This window comes from Triticum urartu, chromosome 1A (assembly GCF_056163025.1).
Source record: "Triticum urartu cultivar PI428250 chromosome 1A, HENAU_Tu73, whole genome shotgun sequence".
In the NCBI taxonomy this organism is placed as follows: Eukaryota; Viridiplantae; Streptophyta; class Magnoliopsida; order Poales; family Poaceae; genus Triticum; species Triticum urartu.
Window position 1 is genome coordinate 50325052 of NC_141873.1, and position 26233 is coordinate 50351284.

Here is a 26233-nt window from a genome sequence, read left to right on the forward strand (position 1 = left end):
GAAGAGATGTTGAATTGTTTCATCATGATCACAAAAACAACATCGTGAACTTCCTACCCATCTTTGCTTTAACAAATTATCTTTAATGAGTATCACTTGCTTGTAAACAAACCATATAAAGATTTTAATACGTAAGGGCACCTTAACCTTCCAGATATGAATAGATCCTGGGATTAGGCCAGAGTTAATAAGGTCCATATAAAAGGATTTTACCGTGAGCACCCCGTTACGAGCCAACTTCCAGTGTACGAAGTCCGGTTGGTCATAATTGAACATTCATCAATCTCCGAATCAAATGTATACATGCATTCCATTGCTCCCCTACTAAAGATTGCCTAAACTGAATATTCAAGGGAGCCGATTGTAATATTGTGCCTACATAATCTTCCTTACGTTGTATAATATTATAAAGGCTTGGATATTGTGTGGCTAATGGTGTCTCCTCTAGCCACGTATCATCACAAAATTTTGTTGTCATCCCATTGCCAACAAGGAATTTGGTCCTACGAAAGAACAAGTCTTTCGTTCTCATAAGTCCCTTCCAAAAAGGCGAATCGTTCGGCCTCGCAGTGAATTGGGCAAGAGTTTTCGATTACAAGTATTTGTTGTGTAATATATGTGCCCACATACCATCATTCTCTACTAATAACCTATAAAGCCATTTACTCATAAGGCATTTACTCTTAATTTCCAGGTTCTCAATACCGAGCCCTCCCTGATCCTTAAGTTAGCATAATATATCCCATCGTGCTAGGCGATATTTCTTCTTGGCCTCATCTGACTGCCAGAAGAATCGAGGTCGAAAGAAGTCTAGCCTCTTCCGTACCCCCTTGGGTACCTCAAAGAAGGATAGCAGGAACATTGGCATACTAATAAATAATGAGTTAATAAGCATCAGCCTACCGCCGTACGACATTAACTTGCCCTTCCAACAGCTAAGCTTCTTTTTAATTCGATCTTCAATGCATTTCCACTCTTTATTGGAAAGTTTGCGATGGTGAATCGGTATACCAAAATAACTAAAGGCAAAGAACCTAATTCACACCCGAATAATTGTCTATAATTGTCTTGCTCCTCTTTGGCCCGACCAAAGCAGAACAATTCACTTTTATTAAAGTTGATTTTAAGCCCCGACAATTGTTCGAAGAGACATAAGACTAATTCCATGTTCTGAGCTTTTGCAATGTCATGCTCCATGAAAAGTATAGTGTCGTCCACATATTGTAAAATGGATACTCCCCCATCAACTAGATGAGGGACGAGTCCATCTACTAGGCCATTTTCCTTTGCCCCGCCAATAAGAACGGTCAACATGTCCGCCATTATATTAAATAAGAGGGGCGACATCGAATCCCCTTGTCTCAAGCCTTTATGAGTCTGACCTTTTTGGACTAGAGAACCCACTTGGTTCCGCCATGTCTCATTAAAACCTTTCATCCGCATTGCCTGCTGAAGAAAAGGCCACTTAACTTTATCGTATGCCTTCTCGAAATCCACTTTGAAGATAAACCCATCTAGCTTCTTCGAATGTATTTCATGGAGCGTTTCATGGAGGACAACCACCCCTTTTAGGATGTGTCTCCCAGGCATGAAGGCCGTTTGACTAGGTTGCACCACCGAATGGGCGACCCGTGTCAGTCTATTAATCCCAACTTTTGTGAATATTTTGAAACTCACGTTCAGAAGACAAATCGGCCTAAACTGCTCGATACGAACCGCTCCTTCTTTATTTGACAATAACGTAATCATACCAAAATTAAGATGAAATAATTCTAGATGCCCGTTAAAGAAATCATGAAACATAGGCATAAGGTCGTCCTTAATAATATACCAACATTTCCTATAGAACTCCGCAGGGAACCCATCTGGTCCCGGTGCTTTGTTCGGTTTCATTTGTGATATTGCATCTAGAACCTCCTTCTCGGTAAAAGGTGCAGTTAGGATCTCATTTTCCTCTGACCTAAGATGAGGGATATCCCAATAACAGACTCATTCAAGGAGACTGTGCTATCTACCGGAGGATCGAAAAGTTGTTTATAGTAGTTGGAGATATACGATTTAAAGTTCTCATGGCCCACTATGGTCCCTTCGCCTGCTCAAGCTGTATAATTTTCTTCTTTCTATGTTTACCATTCACAATCATGTGAAAGAATTGTGTATTGTCATCCCCTTGGACAACTTTGAGAACCTTAGCCCACAATGCCCATTTGAGCTCTTCCTCTCTAAGAAGAGCCTGTAGGCATTGCTCCGCTTTGGACTTCGTGGCCTGCTCGGCCACATCCAGCAGGGTCACTTCTGCTTTGAGGTCCAGTGCATCTATTAATTGGCTAAGTCTTTCTTTTTCTTGTTTGTATATCCCGCTCTCGTTTCTGGCCCAACCCCGTAAAAATTGTCTTAAATGTCTAATCTTGTTTTGCCACCTCTCCACGCTTGTTCGCCCAGTAACAGGCTTTGCCCATTCGCGTGATATAATGTCCAAAAAAATTCTCTTTCTCGAACCAACTCAGTTCGAATGAGTAAGTATTTCTGTTACCAATATGTGTCGCGTCTCCCGAGTCTACTAGTAATGGTGTGTGGTCTGAGATTGCCCTCCCCATCTCATGAATCGACACCAGTGGGTACTTTTGTTCCCATTCCACACTAGCAAGCACCCTATCCAACTTCTCATAACACTAGTAGAAAACGGAGCTTTAAAACCGGTTCGTAAGGGCCTTTAGTGCCGGTTCTGTAACCGGCACTTAAGTGTGGGCACTAAAGCCCCCCCTTTAGTACCGGTTCGGCACGAACCGCCACTAAAGGCCCACCACGTGGCGTGAGCTCGCGCCGTGGCATGGGGGACCTTTAGTACCTATTACCAACCGGTATTAAATGTTTTTTGAATTTTTTGGAATTTTTTTTATTTTCATTTTCTGAATTGAATTATTTGATGATTTAGTCTCTAATCACCCCTCTTAACTGCTCAAGTGTGGATCACTCATTCTAAATCGTCTAACTTCCCGGTCGGTCACCCATCCTCTCACTCCCCTAGCTTGAGCACGCTTAACTTCGGAGTTCTATTCCCCCTACTTTCCAAGTCTGCACTTGTTGTTTTCCTGACAAATGTAAGCTATCAATCCTATTAACCCTCAGCAGTTTAGCTTGAGCATTAGGTCACTCGTTTCACCATTTGAGTTTGAAACTATTATTCTAAAAAACAGTAATTATTTAGTAACACTAATATTTCTTGAATAAGTTTGACCATAGTTTGACCACAGTTTGACCATAGTTTGACCAGATTTGACCAAAATTCAAAAAATTGAAATAATTATTTAGTAACATTAATACTTCTTGAATAAGTAGTTTGACAAAAATTAAAAAAACTGAAATTTGAGCATATCTTTTTTTCCTTTTGGAATTTGAGGATTCTAAAAAATTGCAAATAGGCCGTACGCCGTCAAAATCAAATGCGGATTTTCATGCTAATTTTTTTGATATATTATACGCTTTTTTCCGACATCGTATGCAAAAGTTATAGCCGTTTTACATTTCCCTACACTTTTTGCAAAACATGTCCAAATTTAAGTTTTCAAATTTTCATAACTAGTAGGTGTAGTAATATAACACCTCTGGAAGGATTTTATTTTCTGAAGTTTTTATCATTTTCTTTTGATTTTTTCAAAAATGAAATGGCGATACAAGGGGGGGGGGGGGTAGAGTTTGAAAATTGCCCTATAGTCCCGGTTTGTGTCTCCAACCGGGACTATAGGTCAGACCCCTTTAGTCCCGGTTCGATTTTGTGCCACGAACCAGTACTAACGGTGATCATGGGGCCCCGGCCTGACGCCAGCCCGCCACCACCCCTTTAGCACCGGTTCGTGGCACGAACCGGTACTAAAGGTTCAACACGAACCGACATTAATGCATAGCCGTTCGAACCGGCACTAATGGTGCCATTAGTACCGGGCCAAAATCGAACCGGGACTAATGTGTCTCACATTAGGTCCTTTTTCTACTAGTGTAAGTCGGAGTAGGTAATGAGTTAGCCCATGTAAATTGTCTACCTGTGAGCTCAGTCTCCCTCAAATTGGACTCTCGATAATAATGTTAAACATGAGCGGCCACCGTCCATCGAAATTGTCGTTATTCTTCTCATCTTGTCTCCTTATAATATCAAAATCCCCTCCAACTAAGATTGGAAGTGTTTAATCTCCACATATATATACTAAGTCAGCTAGAAAGTCGGGTTTGAGTTCGGGTTGGGCTGCTCCATAGACAGCTACGAGAGACCAACGGAAACCATCTAACTTTGATCTCACCCGGAACTTGACCGTAAAGTCACCCCTCACTACATTAATGAACTCTAATGTTTCACATCTAACCCCAGCGATATCCCACCGTATCTTCCTCTAGGGGGTAGACAATGCCAATCAAAATCAATCCCACCTGTCAAAGTTCCGAGAAACCGTGATGTGAAATTATCTCTGCCTGTTTCTAGGAGTGCGATAAAATCTAACTTTTGTTCGGCCGATGTCTCTGCAAGGAACCTTCTTTTAGCCAAGTCAGCTAGATCTCTGCTATTCCAAAATATTCCTTTCATAGATCATCGTGGAATTTCTTTTTAAGCCTAACCCTAGCACTCCTCCGAATAGCCGAAGTAGGACACTGCTTTCTTTTCCAGGTTCGCTTGGGCTTGTCCCCCGAACCTGACTCAACTATATTACTACGGTTACGAGAATCAATACCGTCCACCGGTAACGTCTCTACATTGCCCTCAATTTCCGACCGTTCTATTTCACCTCCAGTCTCGGAAGTTGGCATAAGATCATTACATAAGTTTTCAAGGGCTGACATTCCTAGATGTTTCACATATACCTCATTCATAGGTCTAACGGCTGCTAAGTTACGAATAATGTCAGAAGCCCGCTTCGCTTCTAAGTGTAGCCTTCGACTGTTTCCTTTTCCATCACACGCTCAAACTAGACGAGGATGACTGGTGGCCGAGGGCGGCTTACGACTGTCTCCGGTCTCCTCTGGAAAAGGTCCGAGAGGATGTTGCTGTCGTAGACCGTAGTGCCCTGCTCTTCAAGGGGAACTGTGAAGGTGAGTTTTTCGACGGCGGTGAGGGTTTGGTGTGTATCACGGCAGGCATCTGTTAGATTTTTTACATATAATAATATCTTGACGAGGTGGCGCCGTGTATGCCGTTAATGGTTTTGGCCTCTGGGTGTGCTTGGCTCGAATGCGCGGGCTAGCAGTTTGCCAATTTGGGTACGCTTCCTTCCCGCCAATCAGTCTAACGGTCGCATGGACTCATACTCGCTTTATTCTTACCCGATTGGTATGATAAGGCGTGCCATGCTAGCGGCCCCCTTGCGAGTTACTCCCTCTGTCCCATAATATAAGAACATTTCTGACACTACACTAGTGTAAAAAACGTTCTTATATTATGGGACGGAGGGAGTATCTTTCCTTGAGCTATCAATTGACTTACGGGCTACAAGGGTGCATGCTCCAATGTCGTTGAGCATCTTGGCCGTGTGATGGCGACTTGACGGATCGTTAATGTCGGTCTCCGTGAACTATAGCTGGCTGGTCAACTTTGGCCGTCCGGTGGTCTTGTTGGCTAAACATAGACGATGGCCTATGCTGGGTTCATCTCAATGACAGACATTGTCCCTTCGTGACAGCGACTACGTTTGGTCTCTACGACGGCAAAGGAGCAGTAAAAGTTGATCCATGCCGATTCGTAAAGGTGTGATGTTAGCAGGCCGTTGTTGTTGTTTGGCATGCCCGGGTTAGGGCCGCCAGACTTGGCACGGGGTGCAAATCTTGTGTTTGGAGGCTTAGTTGGCCCAAAAGGCGGCGCATGTTATACTCTGTAAATGTGGTGACGATATAATAAAGCTTCGTGTGATTATCTTAAAAAAAACTCTTGTATCGCGTCCCGTGGTTTGTTGCATTAAATGCCATATCGATCCGTAAAGTGGACGGAGTGGCTGAGGAAGGCGACATCCTCTTGGATGTAGTATGCTGTTAATGCTGGTCGGGATGAGGTCTTGGAAGGCACAAGAGAGGGAACTCAATTAGCTTGGAACGTGCATGGAGTCAACCGCCCAGAAGATCAACGAGATGCGGGCAGATGGATCAAGGCCTATACCCAGCACGACGGTGGTTCTTCATTGGGCTCTTCTGGAAGGCAGATCTTCGATCCCGAAAAGGGTGGCGCGCTGGTCCTTCCTATCCGAGCCCACTCCATTGTTGGGTTTGCTGGAGACATGCTCGGTGTTTACACTTCTTTCCTGCGGATCCACGGCCGAGTGACTACCGCTAAGCTCCAAGCTACTCTAGATGTTGCATCGTGTGATGATAACGGACATCAATGTGATGTTTTGGCTGTATTGCAGTTTTGTTATATTTTTGTGTTGTTGTCCTTTTGTTATGCCTTTCATAGAGATGTTGGACTGCTACTCCTCGTGAGCTTATAGTTTTCTGGCATGATGTTGGGGTGCCCATTGACTGAAAATATTCTCGTTCGTGCGTGGCTTCCACACCGTCCAATTCGCGCGTGTCCTCCGACAGCGCCTGCCAAGGACGCTTTCGGCCGTTTGATCAGGCAGACGTATCCACGCATAAACATTGCAAATCTTAGGTAGTTTGTACAAACACCACCAGCCCTTGACGCAAAGACCAATTGCAACCAAGAAATGCAATCAAAAGGTCAGATGAACCATCTGAAGGAGTTTCTTTTAATTCAAAATTATCCGTAAAATGCGGTGTCAATGCTATGCTCATGTTGTGCTACTTTACCCTCATTCATTATTGGGGTAGTCCATTAAGGAGCATCAGATGACCGCATGCCGAGCAAGGTAACACCAAACCAGATGAATGGTGCAATATGACTCCAACCCAAACAAACCGAAAGTCAACATCGACCTCCTAACTGGTGCGTGGGGTGGCCACGCTCCCGGGGTCGTCTCATCTGCTGCCCGCCGACATCCCCCTGGGTGCGGATTGTTTGGTCCACATGCGCCGTGTAAGGTCAGTCATCCTGCTGCCCGCCGGGTGAAGGTGTGAGTGTTTGCGATGTGAGGCACTTTCACCGTCTGGCCTTGTTCGAATATGGAAGAGGTTTGCGACTCCAGGCTCTTTCCGTCACTAGTCCTGGACGGCAAGCGTGTCTTCGGATGCCTGTAACGGCAAACATGGGTGAACAAGAGAACATAACTGCGCTGAGAAATACCGGTCCCGATTTGTGTTGTGTAAAAAATAATCATGTTTTGGACTATCCGAGAGCTGAACGTGCCATGCCATCAAATTCTAGTTGTTATGGGCGACCGTACGATCATGTGGTGGCGTTTTGGTTCTTTTGCGGATGTCTCATGTCTCGGGCTGTAGTTAAAACTTTTGGGTGTTTGCTGTGGATTTTCGGTGCTGTGTAGGTTTTCGCCCCATAACATTCGTTTCGATGGGGGGCGAATGTAGTGGGTTTCCTGGCAGTGCCCGAACTCGCTTTACCTCTTTCCCTCCTCCTGACATGTTTCTGAACTCTGTATTTCCGTTCATTTGCAATGGAAAGGGGTATAGCCCGGTTTGAAAAAAAAAATCTAGTTGTTATTCTAGTGAAATTGTCGCTGATATATGTGTGCATGCGTGTGTGCAGATTGTATGGCATCATTAAGATTGCTAGCTGACACTCGCTGCAGTTGGGACACAATTAGAACCCAAGGCGCTTGGATACAATGTGTAAGTTTTGTAGGAGGGAAGGAGGACATCGCCCCCGCCCAACCACTCTCTTTTGAGGTGGTCTTTGTTATGATTAATTAACACGTGTAATTAGAGGAAATCACCCATTGCCCAAACCGTCGTGCGGTTACCTTCGCAAACGACACATCCCTCTGTTCTCTCTCTCTCTCTCTCTCTCTTAGGAACTGACGCAACTCTCTCTAGCGTCGCGCCTGTTCAGACCATATAAATTGTATCTGTAACTCCATTGAATAGAAGTTTCCATTTCACTTCAAACAATCTCCTCGATTGGAACATAGCGTGACCCTATAAATGCGTTTGACGGATGTTCACACGTAGCATGTGCCTACAGATCTAATTCCACGATTTGAAGAGCTAAGCTCCACTATTTTGTCCCTGCTCCTCTGTTGGTTTTCCTTGTCCACCTCGTTTCGCCGGAGTTAGAGGTGGTGAGCTCGGCTATGGCGCGGGAGGGCCGCGAGGCGTGGGAGCGTCTCGAGGCCGAGGCCGTCGCCGAGGCCTACATGCAAGAGCTCCGCCGGCAGCACCCGGAGCTCGTGGAGGCGGAGCGGGTGATCTTTGTCGGCGCGGATGGCGGCGAGGTTATCGCGCTCTCCTTCGATGACAAGGTCGAAGGTGGCGAGGACGGCGATGCGGAAGGCGGCGAGATTATCGCGCTCTCCTCTGACGACGAGGTCGAAGATGGCGAGGACGGCGGCGCGGAGGGCGGCGACGACGGCGGCGTGAAGGGCGTCGAGGTGGGCCCCGAGGACGAGGAGATTGACGTCGACGAGTGGAGGAGTGCCTTCCCCAACGACCCCGACGACGGTACTGGCTCGGACCCGGCTCGCGGCACACCGTACATGTCGAGGAAGGATTGACTCGACCTCTACTTCGACCGAAAGTAGTTTATCTTAGTTTAAATTTATGTTTTATGTTCGGTTATGCAAAACTATCTATATTTATGTTTGAATGCATGCTACTTTCGATTGAACCTGCTTTGAACTTGATCCAATTGAAGTTTACAACCTTAAGTTTAAGGGATCGACTAAAAAAGGCCAAAAATTGCTGGAGTATATATATATATATATATATATATATATATATATATATATCCACTAAGGATTTTAGTCCTTTAACTTTTTAAGGATCGCCTAGAGATGTCCTTACGACTTGTTTATTTCAGTTCTTCACAATGTGATGCTCTATATGTGCAACTATTTGCTGTGCAGTTCAATTTCGTCAATAACAGTTTCAGCAATACTACTACGAATTACGATATTTGGTTGCTGTTAAGGATATTGCAGTTAACATGCTTTTTCGTTTTTCAATTGTTGTTTAGCGACATGCATTGTACTGAATGACTAAATATGCAATCACAGGCTACATAGCAACAAGAAAGAGTGTTATCTTAATGTTCTGATGATGTCTAGATATACAGGTAATAAAATCTTATATAATGGGATGAATGGAGTGTTGTACTACATCATTTTCAATTGTTGTTTAGCTTCTAATATTAAGTTGGTCCTTTTAGGTACATATATCATTGCCAAAGATCCACACTTCGACTCTTTCTGCGTATGGGGCAATGAGATATTCATGAACCAGCATCAAGTGAGGAAACTGATAAAGATTGTTACTAAAATGGGTCAAAAGATGTCAATCGAACTATTTGTTTACGCTTTATGCAAGACAACAGTGAACTGCAGAATGGTAAGTAAGAACCCTATAGCCTTCTTTTTACTGCTCGTAATGAGTTGTGTTAGATGACAATATCTGAATCTTTTTTCTTTTGCAGTGGATCCTGAAGCAGTTTACTCAAAAGTACCTCTCAAACTACATGATTGGCGGCCGGCCATCACAGGGGGTTGGACTAGAGTCTTGCATGCCTTCTGCATCCAGGAGAGCACAATAGGGCCATTCCGCTTCACCTTGTTCAACAAATGGAATATCTGTCGCCTCTTTATTTATCATCTGTAATATTACAAGTATAGAACTTTGATACATCATTCTTTATTTGGTGCTTTTGTAATTCTTAAACATATGTATCTATGAATCGAATAATGCATTGGTTGTTTGAACCTGATGGATATGAATAAAGCTATAGCCTAGTTTCAAGTTTAAATTGGGTACAATTTTAAATAGCAGTAATTAAATTAGGGCGAAATTACGTTGTGTAGGTCATTACGGCACACACGGTTGGTAAAACACAAACGTTTGCGATATACACCATAATCTGAGACGGTTCACAGAGAGGAAACGTGTGCAAGCATGCACATAGTTGCCGTTTGCAAAGCGTGTGTGATGTCAGACACTATCACATACGGTGCAGGAAAACTAAATGTACGTGATTGTCTACCTATAGTACACGGTTTATAATCATGAACTGTTTGGGATATGTCAGGCATCGTAAATCTCCCGTGCCTAGAATCTACCTAGAAAACTGCCATGCCTGGAATCTGCCTGGTTTTAGGCAGAACCACAAAACTCCGACTACGATGGCAATGAAAGCACAAACAAGTGGCAAGGATGAAGCATTTGAGATATTCGAGATATCAGAAACGGTTATACAAGGACAATTGTATGCATCAAGGCTCCCTATCCCCGACGGTTTCTGGGTCGTGTGGGAAGGACCCCCCTATCCCCACACTCACTTGGAGACGGTTCCATATGGCGTCGCAGAAAGGGGTTAAAAACCGTTTGTTTAGGATCGACGTGCACCAGTGGATGAAGTATAAACTAAAAAGAACCTAGAAGAGGAGGGTTTATCCTACATCGACGGTGCGTAGGAGTGCGAGAGTTAAACAAAAGAGAAAAAAATCCATGATGAAATATGAAAGAAATATTCTGAAATAGTAGAGGTCTAGCGGACTTGGTTAAAAGAAGATTCCTTAGTGATACATCGATATAGCAAAAATTGGATTTCATGGCTTTATTAGAGACGGGTGGAGATAATTTCACTCCCTAGTTTCTCAACACCATTTCAGGTGGGGTTGATTTTGAGTGCCACTGTCTACCTCCAAGAGGGCGATCTGGAGGGATCCTACTTGGGGTGAAGTGCGAAACTTTAGAGGTGCTAAATGTGGTTCACGGTGAATTTGCTGTCAAATTTTGTGTAAGATCAAAAATTGATGGCTTCAGATGGGCTTTGGTGGCCGTATATGGTGCGGCGCAACCAGAGCTTAAGCCTGACTTCCTCGTAGATTTAGTGACAATTTGTGGGGATGAAAGGTTGCCCATTATGGTTGGAGGAGATTTCAATATCATTAGAAGACAAGATGAAAAATAATGAAAATTTCGATGGAAGGTGGTCATTCATGTTTAATACCATCATTGAAAGTCTCAACTTGAGGGAGATTGACCTCACTGGTAGACAATTCATGTGGGCTAATTCCTTGCCAATTCCTACTTACGAGAAATTGGACAGGGTTCTCATTAGTGTTGAGTGGGAACATAAATTTCCACTGGTAACGGTTCGTGCTCTACAGAGGGCCATTTCTGACCATGCCCCACTGCTGGTTGATTCCAGGGAATTGACCCATGTGGGCAACAGAAATACTTTCTCTTTTGAACTAGGATGGTTTGAGAGGAAGGGCTTCATGGAGCTCATTGCGACAGAATGGGCTAGGGAGTCTGGTGGTACTTCTCATGTGGAAAGATGGCAAAACAAAATTAGACATTTGCGCCAATTCTTGAGGGGATGGGCCAAAAACCAAAGTGGTATTTACAAAGTTGAAAAGGAGAGACTGACACAAATTATTAATGAACTTGATTTGAAAGAGGAGTCCACACCCTTCCTAATATGTCTGAGCGAGATATTAAGAATGAGGCCGAGAAGAAGTTACAAACCCTTGTGAGAGACGAGGAGATGAAATGGGTGCTTAGAGCAAAGGTTTCTAAGATCGTCCAAGGAGATCATAATAGATAGTTCTTCGACATGGTAGCCAATGGGAAGCATAGAAAGAAGAAGATAATTCAGCTCGAACAAGATGAGTGTACAATTGTAGGACATGAGAACCTAAAATTGTACATCTCTGAGTATTATAAGAAGCTTTTTGAAGCACCCGAAGAAAGTTTCGTAGCTCCAGATGAGAGTGCAATCGGGGACATACCTCAACTTAACTTAGAAGAGAATGAGGTGTTGTCTGCCCTGTTCACTAAGAAATAGATGTTTGATGCAATAACGCAAATGAAGCATAATAAAGCCCCTAGGCCGGATGGGTTTCCGGCGGAATTTTATCAGAAATGCTGGCATATCATAAAGGGAGATCTTATGCCTATGTTCCATGATTTGTTCGATGGTCACTTAAACTTATTTCACCTCAATTTTGGAAAAATAATGCTATTACCAAAGAAGGTTTAGGCTATTCGTATTGAGCAATCCAGACCGATCTGTCTTTTCAATGTAAGCTTTAAGATTTTTACAAAGGTTGCCACGAACAAGTTGACACAGATTGCCCATTCGGTTGTGCAACCAACTCAAACTGCTTTCATGCCAGGACGACACATCCTTGAAGGGGTTGTGCTCCTACATGAAACGTTGCATGAAATCCATACGAAGGAACTAGATGGTGTGATCTTCAAAGTGGATTTTGAAAAAGACTATGATAAGGTCAAACGGCCCTTCTTATAGCAAGCTTTATGTATGAAGGGGCTCAGCGACTCTTGGAGATCTCAGGTGGATTCATTCATATAGAAAGGTAGTGTTGGAATAAAAGTCAATGATGATACATGACATTATTTTCAGACACGTAAGGGGTTACGACAGGGAGACTCCATGTCTCCTGTGCTGTTTAACATTGTAGCGGCTATGTTGGCAATACTTATTGGTCGGGCCAAAGAGAGTGGCCAAGTAGGAGGACTCGTCCCCCACCTTGTAGAGGGGGGTGTCTTCGTTCTACAATACGCGGATGATACTATTATATTCATGGAACATGATCTTGCAAAAGCTAGGAATATGAAGCTTGTATTATGCCTTTTTGAGCAACTACCTGGGCTCAAAATTAACTTCAATAAAAGTGAATTGTTTTGCTTTGGGCGAGCCAAAGAGGAACAAGATGACTATAGAAATTTGTTCGATTCTAAAATGGGACCCTTACCTTTTAGTTATCTAGGGATCCCAATTCATCATAGACGTTTAGCGAACAATGATTGGAAATGTATAGAAGATCGATTTGAAAAGAAACTGAGCTGGTGGAAGGGCAAGCTAATGTCTTACGGAGGTCGGTTGGTTCTGATAAATTCGGTTTTGACGAGTCTGCCGATGTTCCTTCTATCTTTCTTTGAGGTGCCGGTAGGGGTATGGAAAAGACTTGACTTCTATAGATCCCGATTCTTTTCGCAAAGTGATGAGGCCAAGAAGTACATATTGGCTAGATGGGATATCATTTGTAGACCAAAAGATCAGGGTGGGTTAGGGATAAGAAATTTAGAGATAAAGAATAGATGTCTTCTTAGCAAACTGCTATACAGACTATCTATTGAGACTGATGGTATGTGGGTACAAATCTTGCGGAATAAGAATCTACACTCTAAGACTTTGGCCCAGGTCACCGCTAGGCCAAGGGACCCACTCTTTTGGAAGGGATTAATGAGGATGAAAGTAACTTTCTTCCAACGGGTGAAGTTCCTAGTTGGTAATGGGACCACTACTAGACTCTGGGAGGATACATGGCAAGGGGAGACGCCTTTGGCTTTGCAATATCCCTTCTTATACAATATTGTGCAACGTAAGGAGGATTATGTCGCCACAGTATTAAACTCGATACCGCTTAATATCCAATTTAGGAAATCCTTAGTTGGGGAACGTTGGAATGCTTGGCTGCACTTAGTCTGTAGGTTGATGGATGTTCACCTATATCCGATCAGGCATATACAATTCGCTGGAAGTTAACCACGAACGGAATCTTCTCAGTGAAATTCATGTATTCAGACCTAATTGATTCCGGGCCATCGTCGAGGTCTTTGCACATTTGGAATATTAAAGTTCCGCTTCGATTTAAAATCTTTATGTGGTTCGTCCATAAAGAAATCATTCTAACCAAAGATAACTTGGTGAAAAGTTATTAGATTGGTAACTCCAGGTGCAGTTTTTGTGATCAAAATGAAATGATTAAAGACCTCTTTCTTGAATGTCCTCTTGCAAAATTATTTTGGCGGTCAATTCATATAGCTTTTAACGTTCACCCCCCATGGATCATAAATACGTTATTTGGGACGTGGCTTAATGAAATGAACATACATAGCTAAATATATTTGGATAGGAATATGTGCACTATTCTGGGCTATATAGAACACTAGGAATGATATGATTTTTAATGGGACAAAATTCACTAATTTTTTGCAGGTTATCTACAGAGTTATAGCTTGCATCCGTATGTGGTTCTTACTCACACGTGCGAACTTTAGGGAGCTTTTGGTTATTGGGTGCAACCGCTGGGAGACGGTCGCACGGGCTATCTTTACCCGATTTGGGTGACGAGCTAATAATAGGCTAGGTGTGTAGGCATCATAGCTTGTTTTTTATTGCCGGATGTGGCACTTTTCAGTTCTATATCGCCGGAGGTGAGGCTTTTCAGATTTTTTTCTTTCGGCTACTGCTCCGTTTATGAGCTTCTTTGAACCTTAAGACTTTGTTATATTTTTATTTAATAATATGACTGCATGCATCAATTGATACAGAGGCCGGGGGTCATCCTCCTTTAAAAAAAAGAGGCTCCCGAACATGCTTGGGCGCGTCCGGTCAATCCGCCACGTAGGACGCGGCCCCATCCCGGACCACCTTTTCTCTTTCTTTCTTTATTTTTTCTTTCTCTCTCTTCATCTCCACCTATCACATGCAACTGATCGGACATATGAGGAAGAAAATAAAAATTATGGCTGCGCGGATGGACAAACAGGGGCTCAAAATAGACACGCCCGGCCACTGACCGGATGTGTCTGTGAACGTTTGAGGGAATCGAATTAAGGATACGTGGCTGAAAATGCTCTTACCAAGTAAGATAAGGAGTGCCACACTAGCACTCCCTTTGCTAGTTGCCTTTTCTTGTACTCCCTCTGTCCCATAATATAACAGCGTTTTTTTACACTAATTTAGTGTCAAAATGCTCTTATATCAAGGACGGAGGGAGTAGCTCTCAATTGACTTTACGGGCTACAAGAGTGCACGGTCCAATGTCGTTGAGCATCTTAACCGTGCGATGACGAGTTGATGGATAATGTCGGTGTGCAGAGCTTTGCGTACCATCGCTCTGAGGATAGCTGTGTTGGCGCCGAAACCTTGCCCTAGCTCACCCTCCCGTCACTCTCACTCTCTCTCGCCGGTTCAAACCAAAGGAAGAAGAAGGAAGAGATGGCACGGTGGACACAATGGTTTTTCCGGCGCACAAACGCCCGCTGCTCGAACAGCTTTTCCGGAGCTCAAACTCCACACCCCACACCATTACAAGGATCACTGCGGCGATCTTATACCCGGGCCAGCGTTGGGCCACGACCCCCACGCCAACACCCACTCCTGCGCATGGTCCAGCCCGCTGTGGACGCGCCCATGATGCGCTCCCACACTCATACGACGGGCAGAGCCCGCAATAAACCAGCGCGAGCACTCTGTCACCCCGTGTGGTGCACACTGGTGCTTGCGCAACCGTGTCCTGGTCCAGTGGCCTGTGCGGCTGCTTCGACGACGTTGGCGGCTGTAAGAGCTCTCCCCTCCCGTTCTACTGGTCATGCTTTCGGTTCCCATGCGTGCCTCGTTGTGGTTTCTCAAGTGTGATCGACGGCCGGGCTCATTACCACCTGTGCTGTGCTGCAGGTTGCCTGACCTTCTTCTGCCCCTGCGTCACCTTCGGGAGGATCGCCGCGATCGTCGACAAGGGAGACACATGTCAGTCCATTTGTCTTAATTAAACCTCCACGATCTGACGATTAGCAGTATTTTATGTTTCGGTATGCCTCTGTTAATTGCTGAATGACATGGTCTTGGTATTGATCCGGCAACGAACGATCTCAGCTTGCTGCCTGAGCGGGACCGGGTATCTGCTGCTCAACTGGTTTGCAGGGTTGGGCTGCCTCTACTCCTGCTACTACCGCTCCAAGCTGCGGGAACAGTATGGCCTCCAGGAGAAGCCCTGCCCCGACCGCTGCGTCCACATGTTCTGCGAGGCCTGCGCCCTCTGCCAGGAGTACCGCGAGCTCAAGAGCCGCGGCTTCGACATGAGCGCCGGTGAAGCAATCCATCCTGCTCTCTCTTTACGTATTTCACTTAGCCGGACCAGACTTTGACAAACATTTACAATATCATAACGTATAAGATTTGCGTTATACTATATCGCCGGAGTAAGTCATACAATATATTATAATTAATATGATGTAAGTACGAACAATTTATGTCACACAAGAAACATACTAATACAGGAATATTGAGGTGGTTTAGCAGTGACTCCCTCCTGTCACTATACGAGACACAACATGAAAGTGACAAATACTTCATGAATTCTTTGAAGACGTCAATCCTCTAATTATTTTCTTTGATAAAACGGTTGATTATGCACTAAACAGTACTTTCTTCGTCCGAGTTTTAAAACCTCCCTTGTATTTTCGACCAAACTTTGGCAGTAGGATTTCACTAGCAGAAAATTATAATTATATGACACAAAAATTATATTTTTGAATTCGTATTCGCAAGAGAGTTTCTATAGTGATATTATTTTTTTAGTACTACATATACTACGTACCTTCGCTCCAAAATATTGGAAGTTCTAGTTTCAGTTTCCCTTGATAAGATGTTATTTATGTTTGACCAAAAATATATAAAACATATTACTATCTAGAATATCAAATAAATAAATATATAAGCATTGGATCATTAGTGAATAAGCATTGGATGACGTTCTCCCACATCATTGTCCGCGGACTGATACCCACCGGTTCTCCGACGGATATGATGGTCTATTTAAGGGTCATAGTTGGAGATTCCTGAAGAATGGACATTTGGCTCTCGGCCTCTATGGAGGGTTTTTTTTCGAAAAATTTAAAATTCAAACTTTTCGGTTTCAAAAAAATCTGAAAACATTTGTGCATGTAAATAAGGATGTTATGTGTATGTGTGTAAAATTTCAGGATGAAATACATGGTTTGGGAGGAGGAATAGTATCATGTGTTAAAAAGCCCAGATTTGTCTTTTTTACACAGCCCTCATTTCAACGTATTTTGCCCTGAAAATTTAAACACATATGTGTTATCCCTTCATGTATATCTGTATTTTTTCAGACTTTTTTGAAATGTAAAAAATAAGAATTTTGATGAAATTTGAAATTTGAATTTAATGGCCTCCTTGGAGACCGAGCTCCCAATGCAATTTTCGGAGATGCCCGTAACTAACTATAGAAAGTAGCAACGTGCCAGCAGTTTCAGGATAATACAAAGTATTATAAAATACAGTGCATCTCTAATGTAATGGAGGGAGTACCTATCACCGGGCGATGCGGCAGTGCCTGTTTTAATCAACTTTCGTGTCGGCTCTACAGGATGGCAGGAGAACGGCGCCGCGACCGCCGCGCCCCAGATGAACCCAGGGATGACTCGTTAGTGCGTCCGCATCTTCCGATCAGTCGACTACTGCATGCTTATTAGTCGACTACTGCACGCAGTGCATGCCAGCTTCTACGCCGGTCGTGTCATCAGATTATGTTTATGATCGAGTGTATGTGTGTCCGCCTTCCACCATATGAGTTGTTTCCATAGATATTCGAATCGGTATAATTGTATCAATGCCTTCTTTATGTGCTATATGCTCTTACATCATATAGGGTCAAAGGAAATGCGATGGCGTGTAGCATTCCCAAAAGGGTTAGATGGGGTTAAACTTATGAATAGGGTCGTTTGTACTAAACTTTTCCAGTAAGTTCAAATTTGTAATTTGGTCACCACGCCAAGAAAGAACTCCTAAGTTTTGAAATACCCTCATAGTTTTAGCATGGTCTAAGCTAAAAATGGCTAAATCCCAATTGCCTGAATAGTTCACCTGACGTCAATCGGTTTGGACGAAGAAGAAGATGTAGCCCGAGATCAAGATGGGAGGCCAGACCGGCTGCGGTCTCCCCGACAAGGCTCGCTAGGACCTCATTGGAGGCGGGGATGAGATGACTCATCATGATGTCGCCACTAGAGGGGAGGAACCGGGTTGATGGTGTGGGGGCAAGGCAGGATGCAATCGCTGGGGCCGACATCGGTGCCGGAGATTGGCAGGGCTTTGAGGGGTGGCCAATAACCAATGCGGCATGTGTAGGGTGGGGCAGCAAGGCGTTAGTGGCAGCGCCACCACAAGTAGCTAGAGGAGGAAGACACACTGCTAGCTGTGGGATTTCCATCCAGTGGCTTGAAAAATCGATATTTTTAAAAGCAAGTGATAAATAGATGTCCCTAAATTTTCATGGAAACACTAAAAATCTGACGTCAGATTTTTAGGCATGCCAAGTCTGATGTTTTTATGGCAATTTATATTGCCACGATGACAGTAAATTTAGTTTGCAAGTACGGCAATTTTATAATAAAAAATGAGCCGAGGCGAATTTGCCATGTTTGCCAACTGAACTCGTCATCCTCTAACAGCATAATTTGCCATGAAAAAGTTCGATATGCCATCAAAAAATCTGACATCAGATTTGTAACGAAGTCCTTTTTTTTATACTATCTCGGGTAAAAGTACAAATGTTATTACCAACACGACTCACTAAACAGTAGTAGCAGTGCAACACTAAGCGCTGCACCATCGTCCATATATAGACCATGAAAGAATTCCTTATTTGGCACTGTTTTAAATTTTGTTTCCCTATTTAACATCGAAGAAATATTTCTTCCCTATATAACACCAACTTTAAATTTTGTTCCTAATATAACACTTCCGTACATTTTTTGATCTAATGGTGTTAAATGACATGTGAAATGACAAATTTACCCCTGACACTAGAAGGACCTAAGGCAGGTCAAAGTCATTCTCATTGGCTTCACCCGGCCCACAATCCGCTTGCACAAGAACACCGATGTTGGAATTAAACCCAACTCGTCTATGTCCGTGTCTTGTACGCATACATGTGTATGCATTGATTTCATATACAACTAGAGTTTGATACTTTGAAAAGGCTAGCTTGTGTTGGCACCTGATATATAGGTACACTAAACCGTGACCCTAATCAGAAATACTAGCAATTAAAAATCCCAAGGCACGACATGGTCAAAAATAAATCCAAAGGCATGACACAGTCCTTTTGTAATCAACTCGGCGTGTCCTCGTATTGTTCGCCTGTGTCGTGTGCGTGTTTCGTCTAGTCGAGCCGTCAATCAAGCAAGCCGGCGGCCATATTGTTTTATACGTGCGTGTGCTGTGTGCATGCTAGCTTAAGAAATCCATCCAGTAGGGAGTTAGCGTACGTGTGATCTCCAGGAATATGACACCATTCTGTTACACTAACCATGGATTCCACCCTTAAATAGGACACCGGAATAAATAAATAAAAACTGAATAGATGTATGAGGGCAGAATTGTCATTTCACGTGTCATTTAACATTGTTTGCACACAAAAAAGATGAAAGTGTTATATTGGAAACAAAATTTAAAGGCTGTGTTAGATAGGGAAGAAATATTTTTCCAGTGTTAAATAGGGAATAAAAGTTTAAGCCAGTGTTAAATAAGGAATTCTCTCTATAGACCATCCAGGCCAGGCCACATTTCAGTTGAAACAGAGCAACTCTCCGTAAGATCAGTGAGCCAAAGAAGCGAGATGGCACGCCTGTCTTCCGTTCCCATCTCCCTCCTGCTGCTAGCTAGCCTCGCCGCCGCCGCCTCGGCAGCAGCCGCGGACCAAGAGGAAGGAGGCATCAGGATCCGCGTGCGGTACCCAACCAAGGAGCAGTCGCAGTGGCTGGACCGCTGGGCGGAGAAGCACCAGGCTCAAGGGTCCGGTGAAGGCTTCAGGATCCGGCCGGCCACCGACGAGGAGTCGGCGTTTCTGAACCGCATGTCAGCCCGCGGTGCGGAGAAAACCGGCGGCGGAGCCGGCTACGACGGCCGCATTGAGTTTGGCGACGAACATCCGTATGTTGCACCCTCCTCAGTCCTCACATCCATGTCCACATACTATTGAACTTTGCTCTACTTGCGCTGCTTGCTTGCTAGCACTCACCATGGATATTGAATTTCGCTTCTGGGGTGCAGAAGAATCGTTGTGGATGCCTTCCACTCTCGAGCTCACACGTCCAAGGCGAACGATGATCTTTAGGAGCATTGGTGCAAGGAGTGGCTGTCGTGTATCACTTGCCTGTTTTAGTAGCTTGTTTTTTTGCTAATCTGTTTTAGTAGCTTGTTATGGCGTTGCGGCCAGTAGAGTTCGTCCTCGGAAATATTATTGAATTCATCATCTAGTAGTTGCAGCGATTGTGGTTTATTGTGCGGTGTGGCCTGTTCTCCATTTGAGATTGTGCTCGTTTGTTTCCTAATATAAAGGGGCGGATCACTCGTGCAAATTCCTGTAAAAATTTATTTGGTTATTTAGAAAGATCTCCTATTACTTCTAGAATGTTGATCTTGGTAAAGCAAATGTGAAATCATGTAAAGAGCGATAATGACATGTTTTGGGGGACACAATTTGAATCTCAGAATGTCAAGTTTTATGGGAGGGAGGTAGTACACAACAAAGACAACTGTACATGCAGCAAAGAAAAAGGGAAACATGATGGAGGTCCATGAATAAAAGAAAAATAATGAGTGAGTAAAGAATTTTATGCGCTGTGAAAATAGTGAACAACCCTTTTACCGTGAAACAAAGAATCTGTTTGAACTTTGTACCGAGTACTGACGAGCAACTACAAGTCACATGCATTTAACACACTTCGGGTAGTGGTACTTCTCATGACATGAGACAGTTGAGGGCTCAAACCAAAGTTGAAGTAGCGCCAGTGATTGGTAAATGATGTGCAGAATACCACGGAAATTCGGGGGACAAGTAACTGCGGGGGCACTCATCACCTGCCAAGCCCCGCCGCCTGCTCGATTTGGCTCGCGATTTGCGAAGTAATTTAATCCCTCACAAAGGCACAGTAAAACAAGAACATCCCTCGGAAAGATTTAAGTTTCAACAATAAAACTTACAGTTTTTGCATTTAAATGCCCAGTTTCAACAAGTTTCAGAGATATCATTTAAGCAATTTTTTCTGTCGGTCATAGACACAAAATAATTGATTTTGATCGGTCACTCGTACTAAGTTTCAACATTGAAACTGAACCTATTTTTTAAGTCACTAAAATATATTTAAAATGGATCTTATTTCAATGTGCTGGTCACGAGAAACACAATTATGAATACAAAACTTAATTTAGAATTTTTGTTTAAGAGATCTAGAACTTTGCAAATTGGAAGCCAAAATTAAAAGCCGGCACAAGGGACCTGATTGCCCTCGCACTTGCGTGCCGTAAATCCTTGTGCAAAATTACTAGCATGTTCCTATAATATCTTGTGCTGGTTAGAAATATCAACATCATATTCTGAAATGTTAGTTAAGCAGTTATTAAATCACATATATACAAGAGACATGAAATGCATATGTACACACTAAAGGAATAATGTGTGTAGGAAAAAAGAAAGGATAGAAAGGTAGGAGAGGGGTGGTTTAGATCAAATATAAAAATAATGAAAAATCATCTTAGTACTTGATCCGTTCCAAATTATAAGAAGTTTCAGTTTTTCAAAAATTGGGTGTATATAAACAACTTGTACTGTATTTGTTTACTCATTTCAGTTTGTATGTAGTTTATATTAAAATATTTAAAACATCTCACAGGAGTGAGCGGAGGAGTGCAAATTAAACTACATAGTACATACTACAAACATCTACAGACAACCTTTTACAGTGATTCCCTCAAAAGAGAGCTTTGTATTGTGAAACAAGGATACAAGGCGTCTGTTTCAACTTCCAAGTTCCAACTAGTGACTGAGCAAGCACATGCATTGATTCAACACACACTCTGTGAGTCAAAATGTCAGTTGAGGCGAACGGCTCCATGACATGACCATAAGCTGCTGCTGATGACACCCACGTTGAACTAGCACTTGCAAGAGCTGGTAGCAGCTGGTACATGCATGATCACGCCCTGCAACACTACGGCTGAGTAGATTGGGGCACGCACTGCACTGATGCTGCTGCTGCCTGTGGTAATTCATTTTGGGCACATGCACATGCACTGCTGGTATTCGTTTGGCAGTTGAGTGGCGCGCACTGCGTGGCTGGTCATACAAAGTTACACGCAGCAACAAGAGCCCTAAAATCACAATTGGGATCCACGGTAGAACACAAACGTCCCTCCCTGAAACCCATAGTGGTAGTGGGAACTATGCATCCGCGGTAGGTCACGCAGCTCACGCGCATCTGCTCTTACCTATCCGGTCCATATATGCTTGTCTCGTCCGCTTGGCCGGCCACAGTTAGTTCACGCAGTTGAAGTAGCTTGTGTGCATTCCTCAGTCCGTCCGTCTCTAGTGTGCCATGGCTCGGCTCTACCACCTCACCTTCCTCACCGGCCTCGTGGCTGCCGATCCGTCTGGAGGGAAGAAGGTCGGCAAGAAGGTGATCATGACGGTGCGGTACCCGGCTGCCGACTCGGGGGAGAAGATCACGATCTCGACGCGCCTCATCGGTGAGGGCGGGGTCGGCGACAGCCACTTCCATCTCGACGGCGACGACTACGAACCGTATGCCTCTCTCTCTCTCGCTCTCTCTTTCTCTCTCTCTCTCTCTCTCCAACTCATCGTCACAAAGCACACACTCGAGCCAGCCGTGTGGTTTAATTTGCTTGATTTAATAAATTTCTGGCTAAGCTTGCGATCGATCTTCACTTGTTCAGCATCATTTTCGCCACGAAAAACCTTGTCTCGGCCCTGGAGAAGGTGGGAGATCCGCAGGCCAATCTATCCGAGGTAACGCACATTTTGCCCCTCCCTATCTCATCCGTTGGTTCAGATTTCAGATCGCAAATGTAAGCTACTGACCTTTGCCTAATTGTTTCTCAGCTGTAGAAGCACGTACTTGACGTGAGTGAGCTTTCACGGGGCTCACTGCATGCTCAGTGGTGGTTGCATGCCCAGTCAGTGGAGATTGGCGATGGAGCTCCTCTTTTCTTTCCTCTCAGCGAGAATACATTAGGCGCTTTTTATTTTGTTGTAGTGCCCATTCGGGGAGCGTGTCCGGTGGCCTATTATTTAGGCTGTGTATCTTGGATTATGTAATCTTTTGGGTTCGAGAAAGAAAATATTTCGTTGTTCATCTATTTGTTTTTCTTCTGCTCAATTTTCGTTAAGTCGAGGACCTCTGTTGTGCTTTAGGATCAACAGATTAAACAGAGCATAGCTGCACAACTATAAAGAAATACAAATGGGAAGGACATAGAAAAATGTAAGAAAACAAAGAGGGATACGAGCGAGGAACCGATTGGGGTAGAAAACTGGAGGCTACATTAGCTTTATTTTTTCAAAAAGAAGGATTACCTCACGCAGCCATTTTATTAAACAAAGTAGCACCAAAGTACGTAGTTCAATATAAATTCTCAAGCAAAGCTGAATAAAATGAAGAAAAAAAACTGACACAGCTAGCCGAAAATATGACTAGATTACTAGACACCTATCCTACTGTTGGACCGTCATTCAAATCGGTTGAAAGTATCCCGTGTCACCGTCTCTCAACGGTTGCACATGTAGGCCATATACTCCTTGACTTCCGCATGACTGAGTAACAACCACATATGGATCCATCCATACGCCCAGGAGATGACCTCGTACATTAGCTAATAACGCCTCGTACGCTGGCTAGTAATTAATGCTACCATGACAGAGTCAACTTATTATTCACATATTATTTTTTCTTAAGTCGGACCTGAGGACTCGTTTTGTTAAACAAAATAGAAGAGAGATGTCCGGTTAATTTGTGGAAAAGCGGGTAGAAAATGTTAGAACAAATTGACGTGGCATCCTGCCTCCACCCTGCCTCACCTCCGGCAAGCTTCTATCCATGCCTCGCCATGGTGTCCCTGTCTCCAGCTCGGGGTTCGATCCGTTTAATCCAGTCAGAGGTCAAAACGAAAAGGCTGCCCCACCTGCACCCGTCAACCTCGAGCACGCTCCGCCTTGGACGTTGTTGTGAGATGCATCACCGCCAGCTCTGGCTTTGCTTCCTTCTCGGCCTTGCTAGCTATTGTCCCCTCGCCTTGCTGCCACTCACCGTGGCGCCCCTAGCTCGGCCTTGGGGCTTCGCTCCTCTCCCATCAAAATTCGACTCACACAGTTTGTAATCTTAGCCAACCGAGAATTAGCAAAATCAAAGTTCATTTGGTTATAGAAAATATGAATGCACAACCTTTTTTAGCGTGAAACAAAGGATCTGTTTCAACTTTGTACCGACAAGCAAAAGGAATCCATATGCATTTAACACACACTTTGACATAGAAGCTGAGAACCAGGCCACTAGCAAGCTACTGAATAATGGAAGGTTTTATTGCGTTGATCTTCTGGACCAGGCTAGTGTCTGTTTCCTGCTCGCTGCTTTGTTGTTTGCACTTGTTCTTCTGGAAAAGATTGTGATCGTATCGAAGGTTGTATCCATCGCAGCTACTCACATGTTTTGAGCAAGCGATGTATAATGATGCTTTACCTGGCTGCTTGACTATCTTTAATAAAAGTCGGGCGGGGAAAACCCCTATTTTTTAAAAGAAAAATCATGTGGAGGTACCATATGGATTGTTTGACCGATCAAATAGATGAAATATGAGCTATACGATCTGACAGTGACCTGACAGTGACCATATAATCACCTCAACACGTATATAATAACCGTATTGACTGTATTCTGAAGTACAGTGACCAAAATGAGCGTACACGACAAGTTCAATGACCACCAGTGCATTTTACTCTTGAAAATATGAACAACCCTTTTTAGCATTGAAACAAAGAAACTGTTTCAACTTTGTACCGAGCAAACAGAAGCCACATGCGTTCAACACACACTTTGACCCAGAAAAGAGAACCCGGCCACCAGCAACCGTACGTCTAGTAGACGTTTCTTATTGTCCTGAAAAATAATTTGGTTATTGAAAATATGAATGAACAACCCTTTTTAGCATGAAACAAAGAATCTCTGTTTCAACTTTGTACCGATGAGCAAACAGAAGCCACATGCGTTCAACACACAGTTTGACCGAGAAACGAGAACCCGGCCACCAGCAAGCAACGGTCTGGTAGACGGTACTACTTGTCCTGAGGAGGCAGTTGAGGCAGACGCTCCATGCATGCATGAGTTGATGGATCACACCAAAGATGAAGTAGCAGCGGCGACTCGTACGTGCATGATCGGTCAGTACAAGGTGTGTGGGGTTTTGGATCATGTATGTCTGCTTAAACATCACTTATACATGACACTCCAAAACCTTTCAAAAAAGGACACGAATCGTAAAGGACGTGCAGACCACTAGCATTTTATGTTAGACATATCGAACTGCATTGTCGTGTAAATTTAGTGGGGTTCATGAAATATGAACAAAGGGAAAGAGTACAGGAAAAAGAAGGAGTGGGAGGACTGGCTTACATCAAAGAAAAAAAAGAAGTGAGAAATATCTACAAACTGCCATCTGCTGTGAAACAACAGGTCTGTGTCGACTTTCAAGTGTACAGCCGATGAGCAAACAGAAAGCACATGCATTGATTCAACACACACTTTGTCAGACAGAGAATCCACAAGGCTGCAGCGTCAAACTGTCACCACTGGGCTTGTTCAGACAGTTGATCCAAACGGCTCCATACATGATCATAAGCTGATGGCACAAACGGCTCCATGCATGATCATGATCAGGTTGACAGCTGAGCGGCGCACACTGCGCCAGTAGTGGTCACACAAAGTTACACGCAGAAACAAGAACTCAGCTCTTCAGCGTTCATGCGTTTATGTATTTATTTATAACAGAATATCCTCACCAGAAAAAAACGAGCCCCGTGTCGCTCCCCGCGAGCGACCCAGGCGCTAACCCTAGCCGCCGGGCACCGCCGCCACTCATCCACCCCTCCTCCCCGCCGCCGTCGATGAGCGCCCACTACTAGAAAAACAACTATAGCCAATATGAACACTAAGGACGCACTATACATAGTAATGGCGCACAATGTGTAGGTGCGCCATTAATAATCAAAACAGTAATGACGCATCAGGTGAAAAGTGCGCCATTACTAAGTTCGACCAAGGTTTGACCCAGTCATATACATAGTAATGGCGCACTTTGTATAGGTGCGCAATTACTAAGTTGACATAGTAATGACGCACCTTTACAAAGTGCGCCATAAGGCTGGTCGTAATGATAGTATCATAGCTAGTATCATGCATGACAACTAGGCAATTTTGATGAGGTGTCATAGTATTAAATGAAGAAAAAGAGGGTATAGTATCATATTATGATACCGTATCATATTAAATGCTATACTACTTT

General features: G+C 43.8%; 3 protein-coding genes across 3 annotated transcripts; all 3 read left to right on the forward strand.

The window, feature by feature from the left end:
- The first annotated feature begins 10220 nt into the window (after window positions 1–10220).
- LOC125506618 (protein PLANT CADMIUM RESISTANCE 7-like) lies at window positions 10221–17308 on the forward strand. Its single transcript, XM_087536519.1, has 5 exons — window positions 10221–10303; window positions 15318–15415; window positions 15533–15604; window positions 15731–15973; window positions 17247–17308. Exons 1-5 carry the CDS (start codon window positions 10221–10223, stop codon window positions 17306–17308), a joined length of 558 nt encoding a protein of 185 aa, XP_087392645.1.
- A 2139-nt stretch (window positions 17309–19447) lies between these two features.
- On the forward strand, window positions 19448–20171 carry LOC125517456 (uncharacterized). Its single transcript, XM_048682657.2, has 2 exons — window positions 19448–19813; window positions 19934–20171. The coding sequence occupies exons 1-2, from the start codon at window positions 19500–19502 to the stop codon at window positions 19995–19997; spliced, it is 378 nt and encodes a 125-aa protein (XP_048538614.2). The 5' UTR covers window positions 19448–19499; the 3' UTR covers window positions 19998–20171.
- A 1855-nt stretch (window positions 20172–22026) lies between these two features.
- LOC147989893 (uncharacterized) lies at window positions 22027–23020 on the forward strand. The gene is made up of 3 exons (XM_087517850.1): window positions 22027–22463; window positions 22616–22688; window positions 22782–23020. Exons 1-3 carry the CDS (start codon window positions 22258–22260, stop codon window positions 22785–22787), a joined length of 285 nt encoding a protein of 94 aa, XP_087373976.1. The 5' UTR covers window positions 22027–22257; the 3' UTR covers window positions 22788–23020.
- Window positions 23021–26233: the final 3213 nt, after the last annotated feature.

Coding starts and splice junctions, on each gene's coding strand:
- LOC125506618 (XM_087536519.1), top strand. CDS start 10,221: ATGGCAATGAAAGCACAAACAAGTGGCAAGGATGAAGCATTTGAGATA. Junction 15,416..15,532: donor CTTCGACGACGTTGGCGGCT/GTAAGAGCTCTC, acceptor GCTGTGCTGCAG/GTTGCCTGACCTTCTTCTGC. Junction 15,974..17,246: donor CCATCCTGCTCTCTCTTTAC/GTATTTCACTTA, acceptor TCGGCTCTACAG/GATGGCAGGAGAACGGCGCC.
- LOC125517456 (XM_048682657.2), top strand. CDS start 19,500: ATGGCACGCCTGTCTTCCGTTCCCATCTCCCTCCTGCTGCTAGCTAGC. Junction 19,814..19,933: donor GAGTTTGGCGACGAACATCC/GTATGTTGCACC, acceptor TCTGGGGTGCAG/AAGAATCGTTGTGGATGCCT.
- LOC147989893 (XM_087517850.1), top strand. CDS start 22,258: ATGGCTCGGCTCTACCACCTCACCTTCCTCACCGGCCTCGTGGCTGCC. Junction 22,464..22,615: donor GACGGCGACGACTACGAACC/GTATGCCTCTCT, acceptor TCACTTGTTCAG/CATCATTTTCGCCACGAAAA.